The sequence below is a fragment of the Quercus lobata genome, chromosome 4 (genome assembly GCF_001633185.2).
Source record: "Quercus lobata isolate SW786 chromosome 4, ValleyOak3.0 Primary Assembly, whole genome shotgun sequence".
Lineage (NCBI taxonomy): Eukaryota > Viridiplantae > Streptophyta > Magnoliopsida > Fagales > Fagaceae > Quercus > Quercus lobata.
In genome coordinates this window covers 975,071-999,611 of record NC_044907.1, presented here as the reverse complement: position 1 = coordinate 999,611, position 24,541 = coordinate 975,071, and the positions used below count along the sequence as shown (strand labels likewise).

Genomic DNA, 24,541 nt, shown 5'->3' with positions numbered 1-24,541 from the left:
TTGTGGGTAGACAAAAAAGGGCATGTTTCAATCAAATTAAAGAGAGGATTTGGGCAAAGATGCAAGGTTGGAAGGAAAAGTTACTTTCTCAAGCCGGGAAGGAGGTCATGATCAAGGCGGTGATTCAATCGATTCCCACTTACTCGATGAGTGTATTCCGGCTACCTTTGGGTTTAATAAAAGATATTGAGGCGATGATCCGCAAATTTTGGTGGGGCAACCAAGATAACAAAAGAAGAATGCAGTGGTTGAAGTGGGATACTCTTTGTTCTCCCAAGTCTCTAGGAGGCATGGGATTCTGGGATCTCCGACAGTTTAATGATGCCCTCCTCGGAAAACAAGTATGGAGACTCTTGCATGAGAGGGAGACGTTGCTGTATAAGGTGTTAAAACCGAAATATTTCCCATCTGGCAACATTCTGGAAGCAGACTTTAACCAGCGAAGTTCTTTTGCATGGAAAAGTATTTTAAATGCAAGAGAGGTCATTGGCAAAGGTGCACGGTGGAGAGTAGGGGATGGGTCATCCATAGATATTTGGAATCATAGGTGGCTGGATTTTACAGGGGGAGGCAAGATTGTATTTCCCAAGCTTAATCCGTCTCTGTCCACAGTCAATGATCTTTTCATCCCTGGTACTAAAGCATGGAATAAGGAGCTAATTGAGCAAAATTTTTTACCATGGGAAGCCGAGCATATTCAAAGTAACCCGGTGAGTCATTTTCCAATGGATGACATGCTAATTTGGCCACTCACCACTGATGGGAATTATTCGGTAAAAAGCGCATACCAGTTGTTGTCTTCCGAAAGCAGGGCTGCTCTGCCTAGTTCATCAGAAGCAGAGGGTTGTAAGCTTTTTTGGAATAGAATTTGGAAATTGCAAGTACCCAACAAAGTGAAGCATTTTTTGTGGAGAGCTTCAAGGGAGTCGTTGCCCACCAAACTGAATCTGTTTTCACGGCATGTTCTACCGGACAAAATTTGTAATCTCTGCAAAGAACATCATGAAGACACCATTCACTGTTTATGGCTGTGTGAAGGAGTCAAAGGCATTTGGCTTTCGGACCCTAGTTTTAGCTTCCTAAGGTCAAAAGTTTTCAGAACCTTTGGTGCGCTTGTCGAATCTGTGATGGCAGAGACAAGTCCAAACGTTGCTGCACTGTTTTCAATGGTTGCATGGTCTGTTTGGGTTCGACGGAATAAATTGAGAGAGAAGCAACCGGTTTGGGGAGTAGGGGAAACAGTGCGACGGGCATGGGAACTTCTGCAGGAATTCCGAGACGTTCATGACAGGCCACCTCGGACTTCCGTTCAGTGCTTGAGACGGAAATGGAAGCCGCCGGGTCGGGGTGCTTACAAGCTCAACTTCGACGGTGCTATCTTTGAGGAATCTTCGCATGCGGGACTGGGAGTGGCAGTGAGGGATGCGGATGGCATGATTATCGCTGCACTAAGCCAAATTATTCCACTCCCTAGTTTTGTGGACTTAGTCGAAGCCTTGGCTGCTCGGAGAGCTCTGCTCTTTGCCCAGGAGCTCTGTCTTGGTCACGTGGAAGTGGAGGGAGACTCATTAAAAGTCATCACAGCTATCAACAATCCTCAACCGAATAGGACACAGTGGGGCCATGTTATTGAAGATATTAAAAAAGCTAGCTCTTGGTTCCCATCCTGTAGCTTCTGTCATGTTTACAGGGGGGGCAATAATTTAGCCCACTCCCTTGCTAGGAGAGCAGTTTTATCTGCTGATACAGATGTGCGGATAGAAGAACTTCCACAAGATTTAATTCATGTATTTCAGGCTGATTCACTCCAATAAAATTGACTTACCTGTTTCTCAAAAAAAAAAAAAAAAAAAAGAATAGTATAAAACACACCCATGAAGAAAATAAAAGAAAACACACCCATCAAGAAACTTTGGATTTTCTTTACTAAGATTGAGATGATTTATTCGATCAGAGATAACAATTCAACAAAAAGTCATCGTCTCAATTTGGTAAGTATTTCAATGTGCTTACAATACTCTTGATCTTCACTCTATTGTTTTTTTTTTTTGGTACATTTTAAATGTTTTCCACTTCTTCTTTTGAGTAATGGTTATTTTCCTTGATCACAATTTATCAAATCACTTCCATCATATCGAAATACATTACCATCTTGCTAATTTCTTATTTTGTTTTAGTACATGGTCTTTTGCCTCCCATTTGTTTATTTTATTTTCTGAATAGCTTTGTTATTTTTTAAATTAAATACTACACAAATTCTTGCTAAAATCCTTTATTCTCATCTAAATATATGCTAATTTATAATTTCTTTCTTAGGATTCCTTGGGAGAGGAAACAAAATATTATGATTTATAGGTATGGCGTTTCTCTATTTCTTTATATTTGGGATTATACCATGTGTTTCTCTTTTTCTTTGTATTTGAGATTATACCTAATCTTTATATGGTTTTTTCATTAAATTTTCAACAAAATACAATGCAAATAACATTATGGTAATTCAAACACACTAAAGGTTTTTTAAAATTTTATTTTAAGATCTAATCTCTAAATCTTACCATTTGTAATTTTCAAGGAAACAATTTTGGGACACTTACAATATTTAAGTATTGCATCCATTTTATGACTATGGGCATGCATGCAATATTTCTTTATGTTTTTCATGGTTAACCTAATATCCATTTCTTTGGATTTAAAAATTCTTTCAACTGAAGCATATACCTTGATGTAACTTATTCTTAGAATATTCCACAACTTAATTCAAATCATGCTAGCCAAATATATATATATATATATATATATATATAGACACGCACACTATTATTCCTCACCTCAGTTAGCTTAAACTTATCTCATTCTCAAGGGGAAAAAAATGCTTAAAATTATCTCTTTTTTCTGAGTTCAATATGTTCTTTGTATTTATTAAGACAGAGCACAATGATTTTGTACCTTTCTATATGAATTAAATCATCATACCTTATTTAGCTTAAACTTATCTCTTATTCCAAGTTCAATTTGGCTATGACATGTTGCTCTTCAATCCATAATACTCCTTAAATATTTTAGTGTAATACATATTTCTTTAGTACTTTTTTCTTATATTCATCTGCATAAACTTCTTATAAGTTCTTGAATTGATTAGAATTTAAGAAGGTTGTATCAAGATAATGGCAACAATCTTTTGTGTTAGCACTACTCAAAGAACCAAAACTATTAAACACAAAATTACTACCATAATTTTTTTTTCTTTAGGACAATAAGTGATAAATGGTTGTTAGTTTGTTTACATTTCTTTGTAAATAGTTGTTTTTGGTTATTTTGGGTGATGATGTAGGTATTACTAATCAAATTCTCTTACATTTAAAAAAAAAAAATTATCACAAAATTATGTTTCACATATGTCACACTTTTTAGCAAGTGTTCTGAATATATAAATATATATATATATATATATATATATACACATATATTATTTCATTGGCAATTCTACAATCAGCAATGCAATACTCTTGCGGTGTAATTTATAATTTATTTCATTGATTATTAACATGTGATAGTTTATCAGTTATTATCTTTATCTCTTCCTTCTTTCTAGAATGTATAGAATGTATTTAACAACTGTTATCATATTGGACAACACAATATGAATTGGATATATTGCACTTTTTTTTTTAGGCTTGGTGCTTCACAAACAAATATGCTCTTCTTCGAAATTTTCTTTTGTTTTCTTCTCTTACTATTTTCTTGGCTGATTTGTTAAAATTTAGAAATTGTGTTTGGCTTCATCTTGCTAGCTAGGTTCATTTTGCATGATCATTGGCTTATATGCTATAATTTGGGCTAAAGCTACACCTAGAACTGGAAGAGATCAAACTAGATATATAGTCGTAGAGAACAAGAGTATTAAATGTATAAATTTGTGAATAGCTCAACAAAATGAACTAGTTCTATGGTATTAAAACACAATTATGAGCATGTATAAACAATTCTATCATGTCTAATTTTGCTTTCTCCTACCCCTTTTGTGTTATTTATTGATTGACTAAGATTTACTACACATTTAGATTCCTCTGTTTTCAGGTTTATTAAATTGTGGAGAAAAAATTCTATAAAATAGTTGATTCTCATATATGAGTTTAGTGAATATCAAAATATAAATTGTTATAGCTTGGTTTAATAAACAAAGTTTGTATAAATTGCTCATTAACTTCTCAAAAAATGAAAAATAATGTTAGCTTCCATATGAAATAATCAAGATTCATTTTCATGTTGTAATCAAAATTGTACATTCTCCAATTTTTTTATTTTTTTTTATTGTGTTGGGTTTTGATGCATAACTATATTATAACATGTTACAAAATATCTTGCCATATATAATAATTGAAAGCAAATTGCAACATGTTTCCTTGGATATATATCTATCAAGATATAGACTTCTTTACCTACATAATATATACTACTCTATATTAGAATGTAATCACATTATTTTGAGATGAGTTTGTGACTAATACTTATAAGTCTCAAGTCCAACTTAGGTAGCCCCATCTACCCATTTTTTTTCATTAAAAAAAAAAAAAAAAATCACTAGTACTATTCTCATTTTTTACTTCACCACAAAAAAAAAAAAAAAAAAAAAAAACTATGATGTCAAATTTTTCCGCGCATTGTGCGGGTTTGCGACTAGTATAAGATAATTGTTCCTTTGCTAGAAGCCTCAATTCTTATTCATAATAGAAATGAAAAAGAACCTCAATTAACTCTTCTTCCATGCGCTTAGATCTTACTGATGAAAACTTGGCTTAACCAGTAGTACCATAAAATATGAGACCATCTCAAAGTCACACCCATTCATATGATCCAAGAGTCATATTAAATTTTCTAGGGAGCAGTGATTGTTTGTGCTCAATTCCATCCAAACAAATGAAGTCATGACTCATTTATTGAAACTAAAAGGGTAAATTGCAAAGTACACTCCTGAAGTTTGGGGTTACTTGGATTTTACACCCTGAAGTTTGGTTCCGTTAGCAAAACCTAACCGTCAGTTAGTTTGAGCTGTTAAGTGACAAGTGGTGTGCTAACGTGTTTTTTTCTTTGCCAAATCAGCACTACAAAACAACACTGTGTCACTTATGTAACACCGTTTCCCATCACAGCAACCCAATTCCCAAATCAAAACCCCCATGAACTCAGCATACGAACGAGGGCAGAGCCAAGAATTTTTGTTTGAGAGGGCCAAGTTACAACACTAATATATTTATCAAAACAGTCCGGACAAAATTGGCCTTTGCCCTTTTTGGGCAAAATAAATAGCATTCTACCCCCTTTCTCAAACTAATTAGGGAAATGCCCCTCTTTTAAAACTTGATTTTCTCAAAATCGAGTTAAAAAAAAAATTATGGAGCCCTATAGTGGCGTTTTAAGAACTTATAGTGGCGTTTTGTAACTCGAGCTCCATCAACTTGAGTTATATGCAAGGTTTTTACCTATAACTCGATTTCATGGAGCTTGAGTTAAAAAATGCCACTATAGGTCCTTAAAAACATCACTATAGGACTTAACTCGATTTTGAGAAAGTCGAGTTTCAAAAAATGGGCATTTCCCTAATTAGTTTGGGAAATGAGATAGAATGCTATTTATTTTACATGAAAAGGGCAGAAGCCAATTTTGTCCAAGACAATCCCTCACACACACATATATACACATGTTTTTTTATTATATACACACTTTTTTATTTGATAAGTTATATATATACACACTCAAAAAAAAAAAAAAACCTTAGTATTTTCAATCACAATTATGTTTGATGGCGATCTTTTATAAAATATTTTTACCATTTTTATAGTGAAATTCTTAAAAAGTTTCATTTTTTATACAAATTATCAAATTTTATACTAAAGTAAGTAAAAAATATTTCAATTGAACTAATAAAATTTTCAAAAACATGAATGATCCAAAACTTGGAATAAGAAGTTAAGCTTCAAACACATTTGAAGCTATCTTTCTCTAATCCATTATGTGGCAACTAAAAAGACATTTCATGTATAGTTTTAGTGACAATATTTTTTTAATGAGTCAATGATTTATTAATTGCCACACAACAAGTTGAAAAAAATATAGATTCAAATATGTTTGGTGTCAAACTTTGTCAAATATTTAACAAATATAAGAGCACATTTTATAATAAAAAATAAAATTGCGAAAAATAATGTTATATCTCTATAACTATTAGAACAATTTTTTTTTTTTTAAGAACATCATTTTGGACTAAATCAAATATTGGGGGACTCTTATTTTTGTAGACTAAAATTTGAAAATATTAAAATAATTATATATTTTTTCTAAATTTGGGGGAGGCCCCCCACCCTTACACATAGGTACGCCCCTGCATACGAACCTTTCGTGAGCCCATCAAGCTCCGCGGCGGTGGCAACGACGAGTTTCTCTTTGCTTTCTTTCTCTTGTGCTTTTTTCTTTCCATTATTGGATTTGGATTTGTTGGGGGGTTTTTGTCACCGTCGAGCCACCGCCATCGAGTTGAAGCAAATCTCTTACCATTGCCGACAACCTAGAACGAACAAGATGGAAAGGTTTTGTGTGTGATGAAACAAAGAGGTTTGGGTTTCAGCAGGTTTATTTGGAGTAGGTTTTTGTATTTTAGTCACTGCACTTTGTTTGTGGGTTTTTAGCAAGTTTGATTGTGGATTTTGGATTTTGGGAGTGCCCACTTAAGTCGTCAATAGGCAATAGCCATGTTGAATCGTCCCACACACCTCACGTGCCACCAGGACTCCACACGCACCAGTTTATACTGATAGCCTCAATCATGTTTCCCCATGCAGTGACATCTCCTCTACTTATGCCACGAGTCATTTGTATCTTGTCAATGGCAGTCTGCTCCACTAAGATGGATGAAATTTTATTAGACACGAATTTTAAAGACTGTCTCTGTGTCTTTGCTTCCATCGAGTTGTATAATCATAGGATGCCCTATTGAGTGAAGACAGATCAGTAATGATGTAGTTTTGAATTTATTTGGAGATCAAATTAAAAGGAAGTGATTTTTTTTTTTCTTTATGCCACAAGGATCTACCCTGGAAGTTATTTTGGAATGAGTTTTTGATTTCTGGTAATAGGTCGTGTTGTAGATGGTTTTGTGTTTTAAGTTTGGGCGAAGGTGTTTTGGGAGGTTGATTTGGCAAAACCAATACACATTAGCACTCCACCTTCTTAGAGCATCAGCATTGAAGAATGCTACTCTATCCTATTTTACCATTCGAAAAAGCTACTTTATCAATTATACCATACCATTTTACAATACACCCTACATCCAAAAACTCTATTATTTTACTTTTTCATTAAAATATTATTTTTTAATCTTTTTTTATTATTTCTTTCATATCATCACTTTTTTTCAACTAAGGATTTGATTCCAACGGAAAAGAGGTGGAATAAAATATATATATATTTTTTACCATAGTGCTACAGTACAATTCTAAGTTTAGAATTGTACTGTAGCACTATTGCAAAAAAATTTGCAATAGTGAGGTATACCATTTTTTGATGCAAAGGTTTTTGAACTATGAAATGCCAAAAAGGCCTTAGATAGAGCATTAGCATAATGCTAATGCTCTAACTTAACAGTTAAAACAAACTGAGGGTGAGGTTTTGATAACAGAACTAAATTTTAGGTTGTAAAATCCATTTTTTCAAACATCAGGGTGTAAAATTCAAGCAACTCCAAACTTCAAGGATGTACTTTGCAATTTACTCAAACTAAAATATTAACCTAGCTTTGCTTATACTCTAAAGTCCTATTGTGGGTTTCAGTTAGCTCAACTGGTAAAGTTTTTGATGGTTGTATAAAAGATATGGGGTTCAATCCCCGCCTACACCAAAAATTGATTGGTGTCTTGGTCTGATAATAAAGAGCTATCATCAGGAGCGAACGCCATAGGTTGAAACTTTCTCCAAAAAAATAAAATAAAATAAAAGTCCTACCAACTCCTAATTTTTCAAATTCTTCAATTATTATTGTGGAGGAAGATTTGTTCCAAGCCCGCAAGCAATTTGTTCGCTTTGAGGCCGAAGGACCTGCACGGCTTTGTTCTTTGCAAGCGACGTGAGCAATTTTTTAGGCTTGCTCCCACATCGAAGAAAGATGCGCCCCACTCATGCCTTATAAGTCTTAATTGAAGGCAAGAGTGTACTAGATTTGTTCCAAGCTCACAAGCAGTTTGTCCGCTTTGGGGCCAAAGGACCTACACGGCTTTGTTCTTTGCAAGCGACGTGACCAAAGCGGACAAATTGCTTGCTGGCTTGGAACAAATCCTCCCCCACAATTATTATTATAAAAAATGGGAGAAGGGGATAATATGAAAGGGTGTGGTATATAGATTTGTAAAGCTATAAGTGTTTTTAATTTAAAAAGCGTTTTAAGATTTTTAAAAAAAAAAAAAAAAATCTTTTGGAAAAGCAGTTTTATCCCAAATTTTGCAAAAATCACATTTTAAAAAAGGTATATCAAACCAAGATTAAAGTGTGAAAACTTAAAACTATTGAAAAAGATTCTATGATATCTTTGTGTGTGTAGCACATCTATTAGTAATAGAAAAATACAAATGACAGTGGATTGTTCTTTATCTCTTCGTAGCTCCCATTTTATACAAAGGTACATCATGAACTCTACTAAAAATTTATGGTAACTTTTAAGAAAAGGTGAAGTAGTAACTCGCAATCTTCTTAAACATTAACTTCATAGTTTTCGTAAGTTCCAAATAATTTAACTCATGAAGTACCATGTCGTCAAATAAAGAACTTTAGTTCAAATCTCATCTACACCAATTACCAAAAGTCAATTGATGTATTGAGTCATCAATCATCATGAAGTAAATTTCATAAGTTCAAATTTATTGTATTTATCAAAACTTTATAGTGTTTTCATTTTTTATTTTTACTTCATTTTTTCTCATTAAATTATGATAGGTCAAATAAGATAGTGTCTATGTTAAACCTAATGGTAAGTTTCGCCACATCATATGATAACCCATGCTTCTTTTTTCGTTTTTATTCATCTTGTACTAACAGTAAAATAGTCACACATGATACTAATTTTGTCACACTCATCAATCCATAACAACGGCTATATGCTATATCGTATCTTAAAAATATTATAAATACCATAGAAGGGAGGTGGTGTTTTAGAGTATTTACATCTTGCTTTTCAAAAGCCATTGAAAGAAAAAATATGGATAGTACTGTACATAAAATGACATAAAATCGTTCTTATATCTAGCTTATTATTATTATTATTATTCAAATTTTTGTAAAATGCTACATTATTATTTTAGAATATTATTTTAGAATATTTTGAATAAAATATATTGCAAAATAGAGTAAGATGTATGATATATTGCAAAAATGGACAGCTAATGTGAAAAAAAAAAAAAAAAAAATTAAAGATGCTATTTAGGATAAAAAATACTTTACAAAATGGGATGTGATTCATGTGAATGATGTTGTGCTTAAGATCTTGCAATAGTAGGGTCAAACAGTTACACGTCTTGCGTTTTGCGTGAACAGTTCAGTTTTTTTTTTTTTTTTTCCTGCCCGTGAACAGTAAAATCACATGATTTTACTATGCAGAACGTGAACAGTAAAATCACATGAGTTTACTATGCAGAACAAAAAAACACTGTTTATGAACGGTTCATTTACTGTTCACGGGTCCCACAATACTATTCATATATTTAAAAATTATTTTGATATAGTGTTTTCAGTTTTCAATTTTCAGCAACAATAAGTTTAATCCAAACGGATCCAATATATGCAATGATTATGTGCACATGCCCTTCTACGTGTTGCCACTTGTTAATCCATATGTATGGATGGTTTGGTTGCCACTTGTAGATTGCGTGCAACCGATTGGACCAATCACAGCATGTTGCCAAGCTGAGAAGAAACCCGAAAAGAAACTTCTAAATGACTTGGCATCTTGTGATTGGACTATTAATTAAAACCCAAGAAACAAACAGAGCAATTTGACTTTTGACTTGTAATAATATTTGCTTCCGCTTCTGATTCTGCGTACCTCACTCCCCTTCTTCCTTCTTAGCCGCTTAATTCACTCACCAACCTCTCTCTCTCTCTCTCTCTCTCTCTCTAGAACTCTGTTAGTTTTTCTATGTAAGTTTCCACTCTCTCTCTTTTTTTATGCTGTACCATTTTTTTTTTTGTTATTAATATCAATAAGTACTGTTTGCATGTTTAAAGCTATATATTTTTTTTTGTTGACTTAAAGCTTAAAAGTCCTCTGCAGCTGGGACACTCTTCCTTCTTCAACTTCATTTTACTTCTGTTACTATTTTTCTTCGAAACCCACTTCTTCAAATTTGAAGATTTTCTCTTTTGCTTCTTTGGTTTTCTGTCTAAGACACAGTTCTCTGTGTATATCTGTGCCTGAGTAATTGAACAAATGCTTCAACCATTTTGAGAGGTACATATAATGGCTTAGTTGAGGTATGCTTCACATTGGGATTTGGAAACACTCCATTATTTCTTTTGTTTCTGTACTTCTTTATTACAGAAATAACCAAAAAAAGAAAGGAAAGGAAAAGAAAAGAAAAAATACTGTTAGTATTAAACTTTGTTTGATACTAAGGAAGTGAACCAAAAGAATAGTAGGTAACTAGATACACAGTTTTTGCCTCTTCTGCCTTTTGATGTTTTTTAATATCTTGAATTTGGGGGGAAAAAAGGGAGTCAAATATTGAGTTATGTATCAGTTGGGTGAAGTTTTTTTTTTTGAATTTCAGGGGCTTATACTTTTATATATAGTGAAATTGTGGCAGACCTATAATTTGGATTCAAACTGATGGGAGTTTGTCTATTTTACTTGATTGGTTTTGGCAGGTAAACAAGGTGGCTTGAGTTGATATTTGTTGGGGTCTAGAGATGTCAAGTAGAAGGGGGTCTGATCAGCCACCGCCTAGGCGGATTTTGCGGACTCAGACTGCCGGAAATTTAGGAGAGCCAATCTTGGATAGTGAGGTGGTGCCTTCTTCCTTGGTCGAGATTGCTCCAATTCTTCGTGTGGCTAATGAAGTCGAGTCTAGCAACCGAAGAGTTGCTTATCTCTGTAAGTTGCAGTTTTATTTTATATGATTTGAGTTGTATATATGCTTGTATGCTTTGTGTATGTATCTACACCTGATTAAGTATCCTCTTTGATCCACTAGAATTAAGAAGTCAGTGGATTTAACATATTTTAAACTATGTAGATTTATACTTGCTTTGATCTGTATCCAAATAAAGAAAAGAAAAAACTTGCTTTGATCAGTTAGCTGTATATGAGGTAAATATCGGGTCTTCCATTGTTTTCAGGAGGCAGAACTTATGTTGGAATTTGGATTAGCAAAAGTGAATTCAGAAAAACAAGAAATAAAAACATTCATATAAGACATAAAATTTTAACATGGTTCTGCCAAATTTATGCCTACATTCATGGATGATGCAACAAAAATTCACACTTATACCATTTATTTGGTTTTTTCTATAATCAATATCATATGAGTTTTCTGTTCAATTGCTAAGAAATTCTTTTCTTCATTGCTTCTATTGTTCATCCTAACTAATAAATCACAGCATTTGGTTTTGTCTCTTTTATATGTTATATTATGTCAGAATTTAACATGGTGTATATCTTGTAATGAATACAATGGGATGCTTTCTGAACTCTGATATGTATCTGAACTCAAATGCATATTTATGTCAATGCTGGAATTAGGTCGGTTTTATGCCTTCGAAAAAGCTCACAGACTGGATCCTACATCTAGTGGACGTGGTGTTCGTCAATTTAAAACTGCACTTCTTCAACGTCTAGAAAGGGTAAGCTTTAAAATCACTTGCCCATTAAATCTACTTTTTCTTCTCTAGAAAGAAATATTATTCTAGAAGGATCATGATCAAAGGTGTAACAATTTAAATAAAGAAAAGTCATATACCTGTCATGATTTGCATTTTTTTAGTGAATTAGTAGTTTCATTCAACTGAATGGAGAAACATTAGAGGAGAAACTGTCAGCACAGTACAAACATACTAGAAGTAAAAAAAAAAAAACTGCATACAGAAAAATAAAAAGGGAATATGCCACATACTATGGAGAACCCTGTTCGGAATGGAATTACTCACTTTTTTGCTTGTTTCAGAATGCAATTCTTCATTTTTGTGCTTGCAGCAAGTATCAACCTAACAGCATTCACAATGGTCTGCCAAACTTGTCTCACTATCTTCATCAAACACTCGGTCAATAAAGTCTGCCAAACTTGCTTAGTGAAATGATCACTCAGAAAGTAGGTGACAGCTGCTTTCCAGTTCATTCCTGCAATAAGTGCAGAGAATGTCTCCTGTATACTCCAATTAACCTGTTTGATCCCTGGTTGACAGCTTATTCCTGATTGCAAGTTTGTTTATAAAGGAATGATTTGGAATAGCTTTTGTAAACCATGCCAACTTCCACCAAGAAACAAAGGGAAATCTTGTTCTAAGTACTTCCAAGTTGCAGTACATTAGTGTTTAGCATCCTTTGAAGGAAGCTAAGAAATTGAGACTGTGGTACTCAAAACAACTTCATGTAGTCTGGGCTGAATAGACAGTGAGTCCTCAGATCTAGCTAGGGGCCAACACGGCAACACCATTTATCATCTTGAAGTTAAAATTTTTTTCCTGTCATTGTGTTTGCCATGCCACAGAGAGCTATATGGTCATATTTAGAATATATATGTTTTTGATAAATAATAAACTTCATTGAAAAAAGAAGAGAAAAAACAGAGGAAAAAATTTAGAATTTGATGGTCCATCAGGATGCCAAAAATCATGACAAAGGAAGATAGTATCTCCTTGTCCCACTGAGAATTTCATAAAAGTTCTTGCTGTGTTTCTCAAGCCGAGGATCCTCTTCCATCCCCATGTGCTCTCTTGTGAGACTCTTAACTGCCCAAATGCTTATTGCTCTAAAAATATAAAGCTTTACCCAAGCAACCATGATAGAGCATGCCTGAGCAAAGAGATTCCATATTTGTCTCATAACTGCAGCTGTGTTATTCTACTCTTCCACCTCCCTCAAACTGCTAGGACCAAGTTAGAACTCAACTGAATCAAGAAACAAAGGAGGACATGGAGTTTCTGACCCTAAGTTCCGATCAGCACTTAGCTCAGAAAACACCTTCTCTAACCAGCATTGGCTGTCAAACCAGAGAACATTTCAAACTCATCTTTTACCTGCTTAATAGTCTCAATGGTGATTTGGTATTTTTGATCTCAGATATTGCTTTTGTGTGATGGCTGACTTTAAATGATATAAATGTTTGGTGCCTTCTATCTGCTTTCTCCTTTTTTTTTTTCTTTTTTCATTTTTCATTTTTCTTCCTTTTGAAGTAAAACTAATTTGCTCTACCTTAAAAAATAGTCCATAATGTTTCAAGATGTCATTACATTTTGGCTTTAATTCCCTACAATTTCTAATCAAGGGTCTCTATGAAGAAATATTTATTCACTCTTATTTTATTTTCAGGAAAATGAAATGACATTGGCAGGAAGGGCGAAGAGTGATGCTCGAGAAATGCAGAGATTTTATCGGGATTACTACAAAAAGTATATTCAGGCTTTGCAGGATGCTTCTGATAAACATGACCGGTTGGTTCTCTGAGAGAATTGATGTCTAGTTGATTACTTGCTTGATGGTTGGCTCTAGTGCATTATATTTATTTGATATTAAGTTCACGTTCCTGACTCAGTGCCCAACTTACAAAAGCATATCAAACTGCTTCTGTCCTATTTGAGGTTTTGAGGGCTGTAAATCAGACTGAAGCTGTTGAAATGTCTGATGAGGTGAAACTGAATGCATTTTACATCTTACTTCTGAATGATATCAAGTTATTGGGATTTGCTAAAAAGAATACATTTTTTGTCCAAGAACCTTAATGTGCTGTGGTTGCATATTTATATGTGGATATGGTAATTATTTTCTTTTTTCTCTTTTGTTGTGGTAATTGGATAGTATTTTCCTTTTGATTTCTATTGTAGATTTTGCAAGCTCACACTAAGGTCGAGGAGAAGAAACAGTTATATAAGCCTTATAATATTCTTCCTCTTGATCCAGATAGTGAAAATCAGGCTATTATGAGTTTTCCTGAGGTTTGTTCCAGTTTTCTGGTGTGGAATAGTTGATTTTCCTTAGTTCTTGCGCACTTTTTGATTTTGAAATTATTTATTTTGCAGATTCAAGCTAGTGTTTCTTCACTTCGTAACACCAGGGGTTTGCCATGGCCAAAGGGCCACCAGAAGAAAGTAAATGAAGACATTCTAGACTGGCTTCAGGCTATGTTTGGTTTTCAGGTGACTTGCCAAATTGTTTGTTGTCCATTTCTTGGTTTCTCAAGTTTAACCAGCATGATACTTTCCATTTATTAATATACAGAAGGATAATGTTGAGAATCAAAGGGAGCACTTGATTCTGTTGCTTGCAAATGTGCACATAAGACAATTCCCAAAGCCTGATCAGCAACCCAAGGTCTTATTTTTCTTAGATTGCTCGGGATTTTATTTTTACTTTCTGAGCAAGTCTTTAAATTGCCATAACATACACTACTTTTTGCCACTTTAGTTGGATGATCGTGCTCTGACAGAAGTGATGAAGAAACTTTTTAAAAACTACAAAAGGTGGTGCAATTATTTGGATCGCAAAAGTAGCCTTTGGTGAGGCTTCCTATTTTTTATTTATCTATTTCTAAAATATGTTTTTGTTTAATTGCCAAGTGGATTAGATATACTGTTGTGTGCAACAGTGCTACACTGCTGCTTCCATCTGCTGTAGTTGGTACTTAAAAGCACCTTATTTTTCACAGTTCGTGTATTGTCTATTCTCTTTCATGCTCTTACTTTATGGTTTTTTTAATTGGCAGGTTACCAACAATTCAACAGGAAGTGCAGCAGCGAAAATTACTGTACATGGGTTTATATCTTCTTATATGGGGAGAAGCTGCAAACTTGAGATTCATGCCGGAATGCCTTTGCTATATTTATCATCATGTATGTACAGTTCAAATTGTACATGAAATTGCAACAAGAGAAAAAAGAATAATTTTTCTTTCCCATTTCTTTAGGGCACTAAATCGTAAGGAGATGTATGAGAGATTTAGATACTTATGAGAATTAATTCAAGTGTGAGGATGTTGGCATGACAGTTGAAGGAGCCAAAATACAATAAAAAATTTACTTTTAATAATTCTTTATCAGATATTAATGAGAGATTATAACTGAAAGAAAATGCATAATTTGTTTTTTCATTTGCCTTTTGATGTGCCATATTGAGTAGTTGGAAATGCCTAGCTTATGGTGTCGAGGACTGCATGTTTTGTTGCTATTTGCAGCTTTATGATCTATTGGTAGGAGAGGTTTGGAACTTTGGAAGATATATGAGGGGTTGAATGGGCTGCAAGAATATGCAAGTCAACTCACTGACTTGGTGGTGTTTTTAAATTACTTTATACAATGTGATAGAGGTGCCATCATAGGCTTTCATGTGCTTGGTTTTTGATATTCTCATAGACTTCATAGGTAGTTTAAATTTGCAATCTACAGACTTAATAATAAATGTATTAATCAGTAAGCAATATCTACCTCGTTCAGTCTAAACATTTTGATGAGTATGTACTGATCATCTCCAATTTTTTCTCTTTCCCCCCTTGTTTAGGAGGCATAGATAAAGGCTTTTCTTTTAAAATAATAATTCCATAAATAAGCCTTTAACAGCTTTTTCAAGTTATGTGATATTGTCAAGTGTCTAGTCATTAGAGTTTGGAAGGCTTAAATTATGCACTGATATCATTGTACTAATTCTACTGTTGTAAATTTTCTAAAACGTTGATTATAATTTCCATAAAGTTTTTTGTAGTACATTCTGGCCATTACCACGTTTGATACATTGTGCTTTACACTTGATAAAAATTTCTGTAGTTAAGTTGCGGAAGTTTGGGTCTCAGACCAAAAAAGATAAATTATAGATACTCAGAACAATTTTTAATAGACTTGCTCTGAATTTTCAGGTTCTTAAACACATATGTTTCAAATTTATTTATGCTAACATTGAAATGGTTACTATCATTGATCATTGAGTATAATTAATTCTTTTATTGATTTTAAGTATAATTATTCAGTTGTTGTACTCCAATCTTTATAGATGGCGTTTGAGTTGTATGGGATGCTGGCTGGAAGTATCAGTCCAATGACTGGTGAGCCTGTAAAGCCAGCCTATGGTGGTGACGATGAGTCTTTTCTAAAGAAGGTGGTAACTCCCATATATGAGACGATAGCAAAGGTGTTGCTTCTGCACATTCTTTTGGGTCTATAAAAATGCATGTTATTATATTGATATATGACTGCTTTGTCTTACCATTTGTTTTGTGATTTACAGGAAGCTAAAAGAAGCAAAGAAGGAAAAGCAAAGCATTCTCAGTGGAGAAATTATGATGATTTAAATGAATATTTCTGGTACTATGTGTTTCTTTGTTTATATGAGTTTCGTATGTACAGAATGTAGTATATTAAAAGTTATGTTGGCGTGAATTGTAGGTCAGTTGATTGTTTTCGGCTGGGTTGGCCTATGCGTGCTGATGCTGATTTCTTTTGCCAACCTCCGGAACAGCATCGAGTTGACAAAAAGGATGTACGTTGTAATTTTGGGTTATATGTTGCTTGTTTGTTAGTTTTCTGGACTTATTAATCTTTCTTTGCAACATATGAATCTAAATTATTTCTTTTATTAATGATTTTTTTTTTTTTTTGAATCTTGACTTATTTCATTGTACATTAATGAAATATTGTCCCTTGATGATACAAAGAATTTTTCTGCTCTATTTTCAGCTATATTTATACAAGAAATGTAAAAGTTGTGTCTTGAGGAGTCCAAGAAAAAGATAATTCAAGGCGGAGACATACAATCTGTCTCATGCTTCTAGCTATATTTATAATATTTGCCTCTTACATGTGGGTGCAGCTTACATTATTTATGTCCATTACTTACATGTACAGATATACTGCTTAGGTGAGGAAGAGTTAGAGAAGAGAAATATGAGGTTGGGGTAAATAGGGAAGAGCCCGATGTAACAAAAAATAAGGCTAGGTTACTGTAATAAATGGACTAGAAGAGAATGGAGAAGAAAATTGAATCCAAGAAAAGAAAGCCAAAACCCAGGGTTTGGGTGAAAGATATAATGAAATAGGTTAGACAAGAGCCAAAAAAAAAAAAACACTTGCAGTCCTAGGCTTTGCCATAAAGCTTAAGTGGGATAGGAGAGCCTTACGAGAATAAATCCTGAACAAGTTTTGAACTGGAGTTCAACCAATCAACGACTTACGGCCAGGAAACAGAAGTGAGTAAATTATAACCAGTGTTTAAGTTGAGGAACTATTTAGATCAAGAGAAAGCTAGCAACTATTTCAGGAACTTAAGTAAAAGCCACAGCTGAATTTGTCCAATCAGTCCTTTCAAACTAATTATACAGAGAGCAGGAACACTATAAGGTAAATAGAGCTACCTTTGAAAAAACCATGCACAGAATGATTTTTCTTTTTTTTTAACTTGTAAATAAGAAATTTTTGCAATGAATCTTAGCTGTAGTAAACCACCAAAAACTAACAACAATACGACTATATTAAAGGAGACAAAGAAGAAAGGATTTGAAATATAATGACTGAACCAATAAGAATAGAGAAAGGAAGGGTTTTACCAGGTTGTGGGGTATGGTATTTTCTTTAGGAGGATAACGGTAGTAATGGCCTACGTGGTTACCTCCACATGGTTTCAAGTCTTCTTACTCTGATTTAGACACTCACAATGTTCAGATTTTACCTTAGTGTTATTCCCAAAAGCTAGACACAGCTTCTAATCTCCTACATGGTTACCTCCACTGTTTGTGCTTCTTGATAACTTGTAAAGAATAAGGAATGCTAGTTATGTAGGATGTGCTTTAGCAGATACTCCACTCTCTTCATCCTCAAGGCTGCATAACCTGATACAAAATTGGGTGAGGATCTTTAAGAGAACCTGCACATGAGCCCTTATTCTCTGGATTAAGGCTCTGAAGTAACTGAAATATCCTTTCCTGTGTGTATGTGTGGATACATAATTCAGGTACAGGAGTTCAAATATGGAAACATTGATCCCTTCCTGAGAGCAGTAATGACTTAAAACTACAAGTAGTACTAACATAGTTAGACTCAACAGCTATAGCTTTTCCGGCTATATGTTGCTGTTTTTGCATCTATACATTTATATTCTGTTCTTTGTCTTCCTAAATGCCTGCATTATCGTAATTGTCATAGTCAATGATATAGATCTTTTATGCAATATGCCACTAGTCCACTTAGTTTCTCATTCTTATTGATGGAGTTTACTTAATTAACAACATTCTTTTAATTTTGGGATTCATATAGCTGACACCTATCACTCTGGGACTTATATATATGGGTTGGTGATGCAGTTCATTTTTAAAGATAATTGTTTACTAGTGCTTATGTTGTATGATAAGTAGATCCTTTCACTTGTAACAGAAAGTTAGTTAGTTGATAGGTTGTTAGTTGTACGTACAATAACCTATTAGTTAGTGGAGATGTTTGTTAAGCTTTGGCCAATCACATGGCAGCCATATAGTAAATTCTTGTAACTAACTTTTTAGCCAATCAGCAGCCTGCTTATGTATCTATAAATAAGCAAGGTTGCTCTCATTGTAACTAGTTGAATTTGAATTCAAGAAATTTACCTATGAGGTATTATTTCAAGAGTGTGTCTCTTAAATAGATAGTTCATTCTTTTTTTTTCTCTAAGCAACTTAGCTTTCTAAAACATCTTTTCTTTTCACCATTTTTTCCTCCATCAGTTGGGTTCAAGTAATATCTAGTATAATTCTAAGCAATATTACACTATTTAATATCTTTTTTATTGGAATTGAATTTTAACAAATCCTTTGCTGGATTACATTTTCTTCGCATACCCTCCATGCTTGAAAATTTTCAAAATTATTAAAGATCTATAACTGTGTCATCAATCAAATCAAATGTTTAGATTTCAAGTTTTTTATTTTACAATTATGTATAAAAGATGAATTTATGGATTGAATGGTAAATAACATCCAATTGATATACAATTTGGCATGCATGTTAAGAATATAGAGACCATGTAAACCAACTGTTGGATTTTCAATGTATTAATCCAATAACAAGTAATTAAGTGGTATGACATTGCTTAAAATTATATTTGGTGTATGTATATGTATATATATATATACATAAAATATCAACTCAGTTGACCATGTTGTCAATACTCTAGCTTGTAAATCCTGTTCATCTTCTGTTGTAGAATTTAAAACCCAATTGTTGGAGTTGACGATGTAGGGTTTTTAACAACTATAATTTGCAAGGTTTTTATTTTTATTTTTAATCTATTACATTATAGAAATAACACTTCTAAATCTGTCAACCTGATTTCGACTAAATATATTGCATTTCTAATGTTGGAAATTGTTGATATTCAGGATGAGAAACCTTATACTGGGGATCGATGGATTGGGAAAACTAATTTTGTTGAAATACGCTCAGTTTGGCATATCTTTAGAAGTTTTGATAGAATGTGGAGCTTTTATATTTTGTGTTTACAGGTAATCCTCTTTCTACTTTTCTTATCATTGTGTTTCATGCATTTTATTCCTGCCTAATATTATGAACAATGTTCTAATACACTGTCTAATTTAGGCAATGATCATCCTTGCTTCGAATGGGTCAGGGAAATTAAGTTCCATATTTGAGGGTGATGTTTTCAGGAAGGTGTTGAGTATCTTCATAACTGCCGCATTATTGAAGCTTGTACAAGGTAGAAAACCAGTTGAACGGGTTCTGTTGGTGCATTATTTATTTTGAATCTCATGCATGTGGATAAAACTATATTTTTCTTTCTACTGATTCCTTCTCTCCTACTCATGCTTGATCTCTGTTCTTCAGCCTTAGAGAGTATGATTAAATGTTTTTATTTGAAAATTTCCACTTCGTTTTCGTATTTATCTGGAAGTTCACCAGATTGGTGTGGTGATTCTTTTGGAAAACAAGCCACAACTGCTCTGATCTGAAATTTTTAACTGATATTGAAAAACTCCATCTTAACCCTTAGTTAACTGAATGGTGGAATTGTTGATTGAATGAACAAGTTGATTACGGATTCTATGCATAAGCAGATTGACAATCACATTTACAGCATGTCAAATCTAAAGCAATAAATATATACAGTAGTAAAGTGCACACAAAGATTTAGTAACAAAGTGGGAAACCAATAAAGAGCATTTCTAATTTATGGAAAAACCACTTGAAGAATATAATCCCATTAGAAAATCCACTATAAAGGAACAGTTATATTAGTCTACACTCACAAAACCTTTTTAGTCCTAGAGTCTCCATGTAACCTCTGCAAATGCACCGCTTGCCTTCTTACGGCTGTAATCATAGGACCTCTAAAATCCTTCTACAAGAATCTTCTTGACGAATGTCACAATCACATGAACCAGAACTTCTAGTTCTAGCACTCCAATGAACTTCTTGTAGATTTGCTACAATGAACTCACTAGAAATGATCACTATGATTTCAAAATGTCTCACAAAAACTCTCTTTCTCATCACAAGATGAGAAGGTAAAATCTATGTATTTTTCAGTTTAGCACAAGGAGAGAAAGGATCTAGGTTTCCTCTATATTGCTATGGAATGAAAGCCCTTCTCTTTTTAAAAAACTTCATGCATTAAGTGGTTTATATAGGTGCACAAATTAGGGTAAAAGTTAAGCATAAATCCTTCTACTAGCAAAACTTGGATTGCATGTCCTGATGATTTTGCTTGACTTGGATTGCATTATTTTCTTGCTTGAGTGAGTCTTCATTTCGCTCGTGTGAGATTCATTTTTCTTGAATGAACTTAGTCACGCTTGAGCAAAATATGAAAGATTTGTTCTTCAATTCTTTCAACAGAAGCTCTTGACGGACTTTTTATGCTAAGCCAAAATACAACCAATTCAAAAACGTTTGACACACGTTGTCATAGGAAGCAGCCAACACTAAAAACCTAGCAGATATTTTTTCATTGGAATTGCATCTAGGGGTCATGGAAAGCTAGGGTTGTGGGCCAATTTGATAATCTATGATTTATGGGTTCTTTAATCTGAAATAGGATTGTCAAACACTTCCAAACGACACCCATGTCCAAACCAAAAAAATACCGTTTTTGAATACATCTAGAATTATAAGATTGTTAAAAAAAAAGTTTCCTTATTTAAGTGCTGCATTATATATAGTTTTTTGGCATGCAAGCAGTCAAATAAATATCTCAAATATATGTTCAGTAACATACATGCCATCTCTACATGTCTTGATTTTTGGGATTTACCATGTATGACACCCATATCGAACTGTGAACAAATAGACCTGTCTATGTCCAAATCAATTATCTAGAAGGAACATCAGCTCCATATGAATTAATAAAACTGTTTGGGAGTTCTGTTAAATTGAGGAAAAGAAAAATAATTTATTTTTTCTCTCTCTTCTTCTACTTCTTAGGCATGATGACATCAATTACATTTTGCCACAATTCATAATAGTAATAGATTGACTAAAATTTACACTGACTGTCAACCTACCGTAACTTTCCACCGTAACTTTCCACCTTTCTCTAGACTTGTGACTAGCTGTAAACAAAATATATGACACTAAGCATAGACACAGGCAGAGTTAAATGATCGATAACAATGACCCACTAATCTACTCAAGGAAGTAGCATGTGGCAAGAATTAATACAATGCACCAACAAGAGTTTACTTCTCCACCAAGATGTCAAAATCATTAACTATGTACGAAACTTAAAAATAATCTACTCAAGGAAGTAAAATGTGCTAAGAATTAATACAATGCACCAACAAGAATGTACTTCTCCACCAAGATGTCAAAATCATTAACTATACACCTAACTTTAAAAGGGAAGAAGAAGAGGATGTATTTTATTGGGGCCCAAAATAGAGTTAGTGAATTCGAGCACCTCGATTACAAGATTAACTAAAATATCAGAATGTGTCTATTAGGGAGATAACACCTTGGGGAATCTCCAATAGAGTAATTAAATATAACGTGTAGGGATACCACTTAACCTAAAAGACTTAAGCCTGTGGGTATAAGCCTAGCTATGTTATATTAACCACTCACTCTTCTCATTTATATTCAATGTGAAACTTCACTCCTTAACCAATCACACTAGTCACATATGAATGTCACAACAACAGTCCCCCTTCACGTGTAGGTCTTCTAGCTACCAAGTCACTTATGGCACTTTAGTTAGTCTTCCCCTTGAATGAAAGCCTTTTTTTAGCAATCCAAGTTTCATATGTCATCATCACCAATAGTGTGCCCTTTACTTGACCATGATTGGGGCAAAAATGGGAGTTTTCCTTGCACAACTTTGGGAGTCACCAACATGCACCTAGTAGAACCCTTTATTCAAACATGGGTGGAAGCATAAGAGTTTTCCTCATTCTACTTGGTGGGATCCACAAACAAACACTTGCCCTCAAACCATTGGCTTTTGATACTACTTTTTGGGGAGATAACACCCTGAGAAAAGTCCAATTGAGTAGTTATTATAACATATAGGGACGCCACTTAGCCTAGAAGTCTTAAGCTTACGGGTATGAGCTTAACTATTTTATATTAACCACTCACTCTTTTAATTAATATTCAACATGGAACTTTACTGCTTAACCAACCATGCTACTCACACGTAAATATCATAACAATGTCTTATGGAAGAATGAGAAATTACCTAATGCAACCTAGGTAATTATTTAGACCGCTAGTTTCATGAATATATGATTAACCCATTGATATAAGCATAGCTACCAACAATTGCCAAATAAGAACATTAAGAAAATTAAATGAACAAATCATAGGAAATAACAGAAGTAAACCAAAGATAACACTGGATTTGTTATTGAAGAGGAATTCAGTAGAAAAACCTTTTTATGGCTAGCCGCCGAAATGATCCACTTAGTATAGACAGTTGCAGTACAAATTGACACTCAAAACCCTCAAGTCTAGTGCTTGAGCTCTCCAAGCTCCTGGTTGCAACCAACTTCACCTACTCCTTTCTCTAACTTAGGGCTCATTTGGGAGGAGGGAATGAAATGGAATGAAAATGAATAAAAAGAATTATTTTAGAATATTTTTCCATTCCCTTGTTTTGGAGTTTTAATGGAGGAAATGAAAAATTTATTCCCTTATTTGGGAGTTTAAGTGGGAGGGAATGGGTATGAGGGAACACCCATTCCTCTTTATTCCCTTAAAACTTCAAATTTTCATTCCCCTCCGAAATTGGGAGAAATGGGTGGGAATGAAATTAGATTTAATGATTTTTTTATTAAAACTTCCAAAATACCCCTATATATTCAATTCTTTATTTTAAAATAGGGGTCTAATAGTAATATTGTCATAAAGTGATTCCATTCCATTCCCTCCATGTTGCTTCCAAACAAGGTTACTTACATTCCATTTATTTTCATTCCTTTCCATTCCTTTATTTTAAAACATCCAATCAAGGAGACTTAATTCCATTCCATTCCATTCCATTCTTTTCGCTTTACTTAAATACATTCCATTCCATTTCATTCATTTCCATTCCCTTATGATCATTTCATTTCATTCCGTTCCATTCCATTCCATTCCCTTATGAACTCCCAAACGGAGCCTTAGTCTCCAAATCCACAACCAAGCACCAATTGCATCTTCAAGCCACCATGGTTGAAATGGTAGTGTTCCTCTGATTCCCAAGGCTGCAATCAGCTCTCACAGCTCAAAGGTAGTGATGGGCATGATGGATTTAATCTCCTTTCAAGGATTTGAGGGAAAGGCTAAGTGTTTGGCTCTCATAATTTGCTGGGTTTCTATAAATTTTTTTATGGGAATTAGGGTTTACTTTTGTGGGAAATGAGGTTTATAGAGAGGGTAAAAATTGAATTCTCTCAAGTTCTGATAATGTCAGTCCTGCAAGAGTTAGGCAAAACTCAGGTGAAATCCATCTCAACTAATTTTCAAATGCAAGCCATGTGTCAGGTTGGAGGACCGAAGTGCAATTTCAGTTCGTTGGGTTAAAATAGATTTACCCCGGTTAATTAATTCAATTACCCAAGTTGATTAATTAGGTCAAATTACATGCAAATTGTGGAGGCACCAATAAATCATCAAATAAACTAAATACAGTAGAAATTAAATTGACACGGTGATTTGTTAATAAATGGGGAAAACTTCTTGCAAGGTAAAAACCCCACTGGGTGAATTTAAGGTCACCACTTCCAAGAATCCACCAATCAATAATCAAGTTGTTACCGATTGTCCTAAAAGTTTAAACTCTTAGGAAATGGTGAATTTAATCACTTAACCATAAGTCTAACACTCCCCCTCACTTGTGGGTCTA

The 24,541-nt window shown here is 33.8% G+C and overlaps 1 protein-coding gene across 2 annotated transcripts in view; it reads left to right on the top strand.

The window, feature by feature from the left end:
* Nucleotides 1–10,287: 10,287 nt before the first annotated feature.
* Nucleotides 10,288–24,541, top strand: part of LOC115986856 (callose synthase 1-like) — a 29,688-nt gene continuing 15,434 nt past the window's right edge. The window contains exons 1-15 of one of the 2 annotated variants that reach the window (XM_031110205.1): nucleotides 10,288–10,512; nucleotides 10,906–11,131; nucleotides 11,780–11,880; nucleotides 13,565–13,686; nucleotides 13,788–13,881; nucleotides 14,077–14,187; nucleotides 14,272–14,388; nucleotides 14,471–14,563; nucleotides 14,657–14,748; nucleotides 14,955–15,081; nucleotides 16,232–16,369; nucleotides 16,466–16,542; nucleotides 16,624–16,717; nucleotides 19,584–19,706; nucleotides 19,801–19,918. In XM_031110205.1, the coding sequence (XP_030966065.1) occupies nucleotides 10,948–11,131; nucleotides 11,780–11,880; nucleotides 13,565–13,686; nucleotides 13,788–13,881; nucleotides 14,077–14,187; nucleotides 14,272–14,388; nucleotides 14,471–14,563; nucleotides 14,657–14,748; nucleotides 14,955–15,081; nucleotides 16,232–16,369; nucleotides 16,466–16,542; nucleotides 16,624–16,717; nucleotides 19,584–19,706; nucleotides 19,801–19,918 (1,591 nt within the window). In that variant the 5' untranslated portion in view covers nucleotides 10,288–10,512; nucleotides 10,906–10,947. The remainder of the gene's footprint in view (nucleotides 10,513–10,905; nucleotides 11,132–11,779; nucleotides 11,881–13,564; nucleotides 13,687–13,787; nucleotides 13,882–14,076; nucleotides 14,188–14,271; nucleotides 14,389–14,470; nucleotides 14,564–14,656; nucleotides 14,749–14,954; nucleotides 15,082–16,231; nucleotides 16,370–16,465; nucleotides 16,543–16,623; nucleotides 16,718–19,583; nucleotides 19,707–19,800; nucleotides 19,919–24,541) is intronic. The other variant, XM_031110206.1, reaches the window with a different exon arrangement.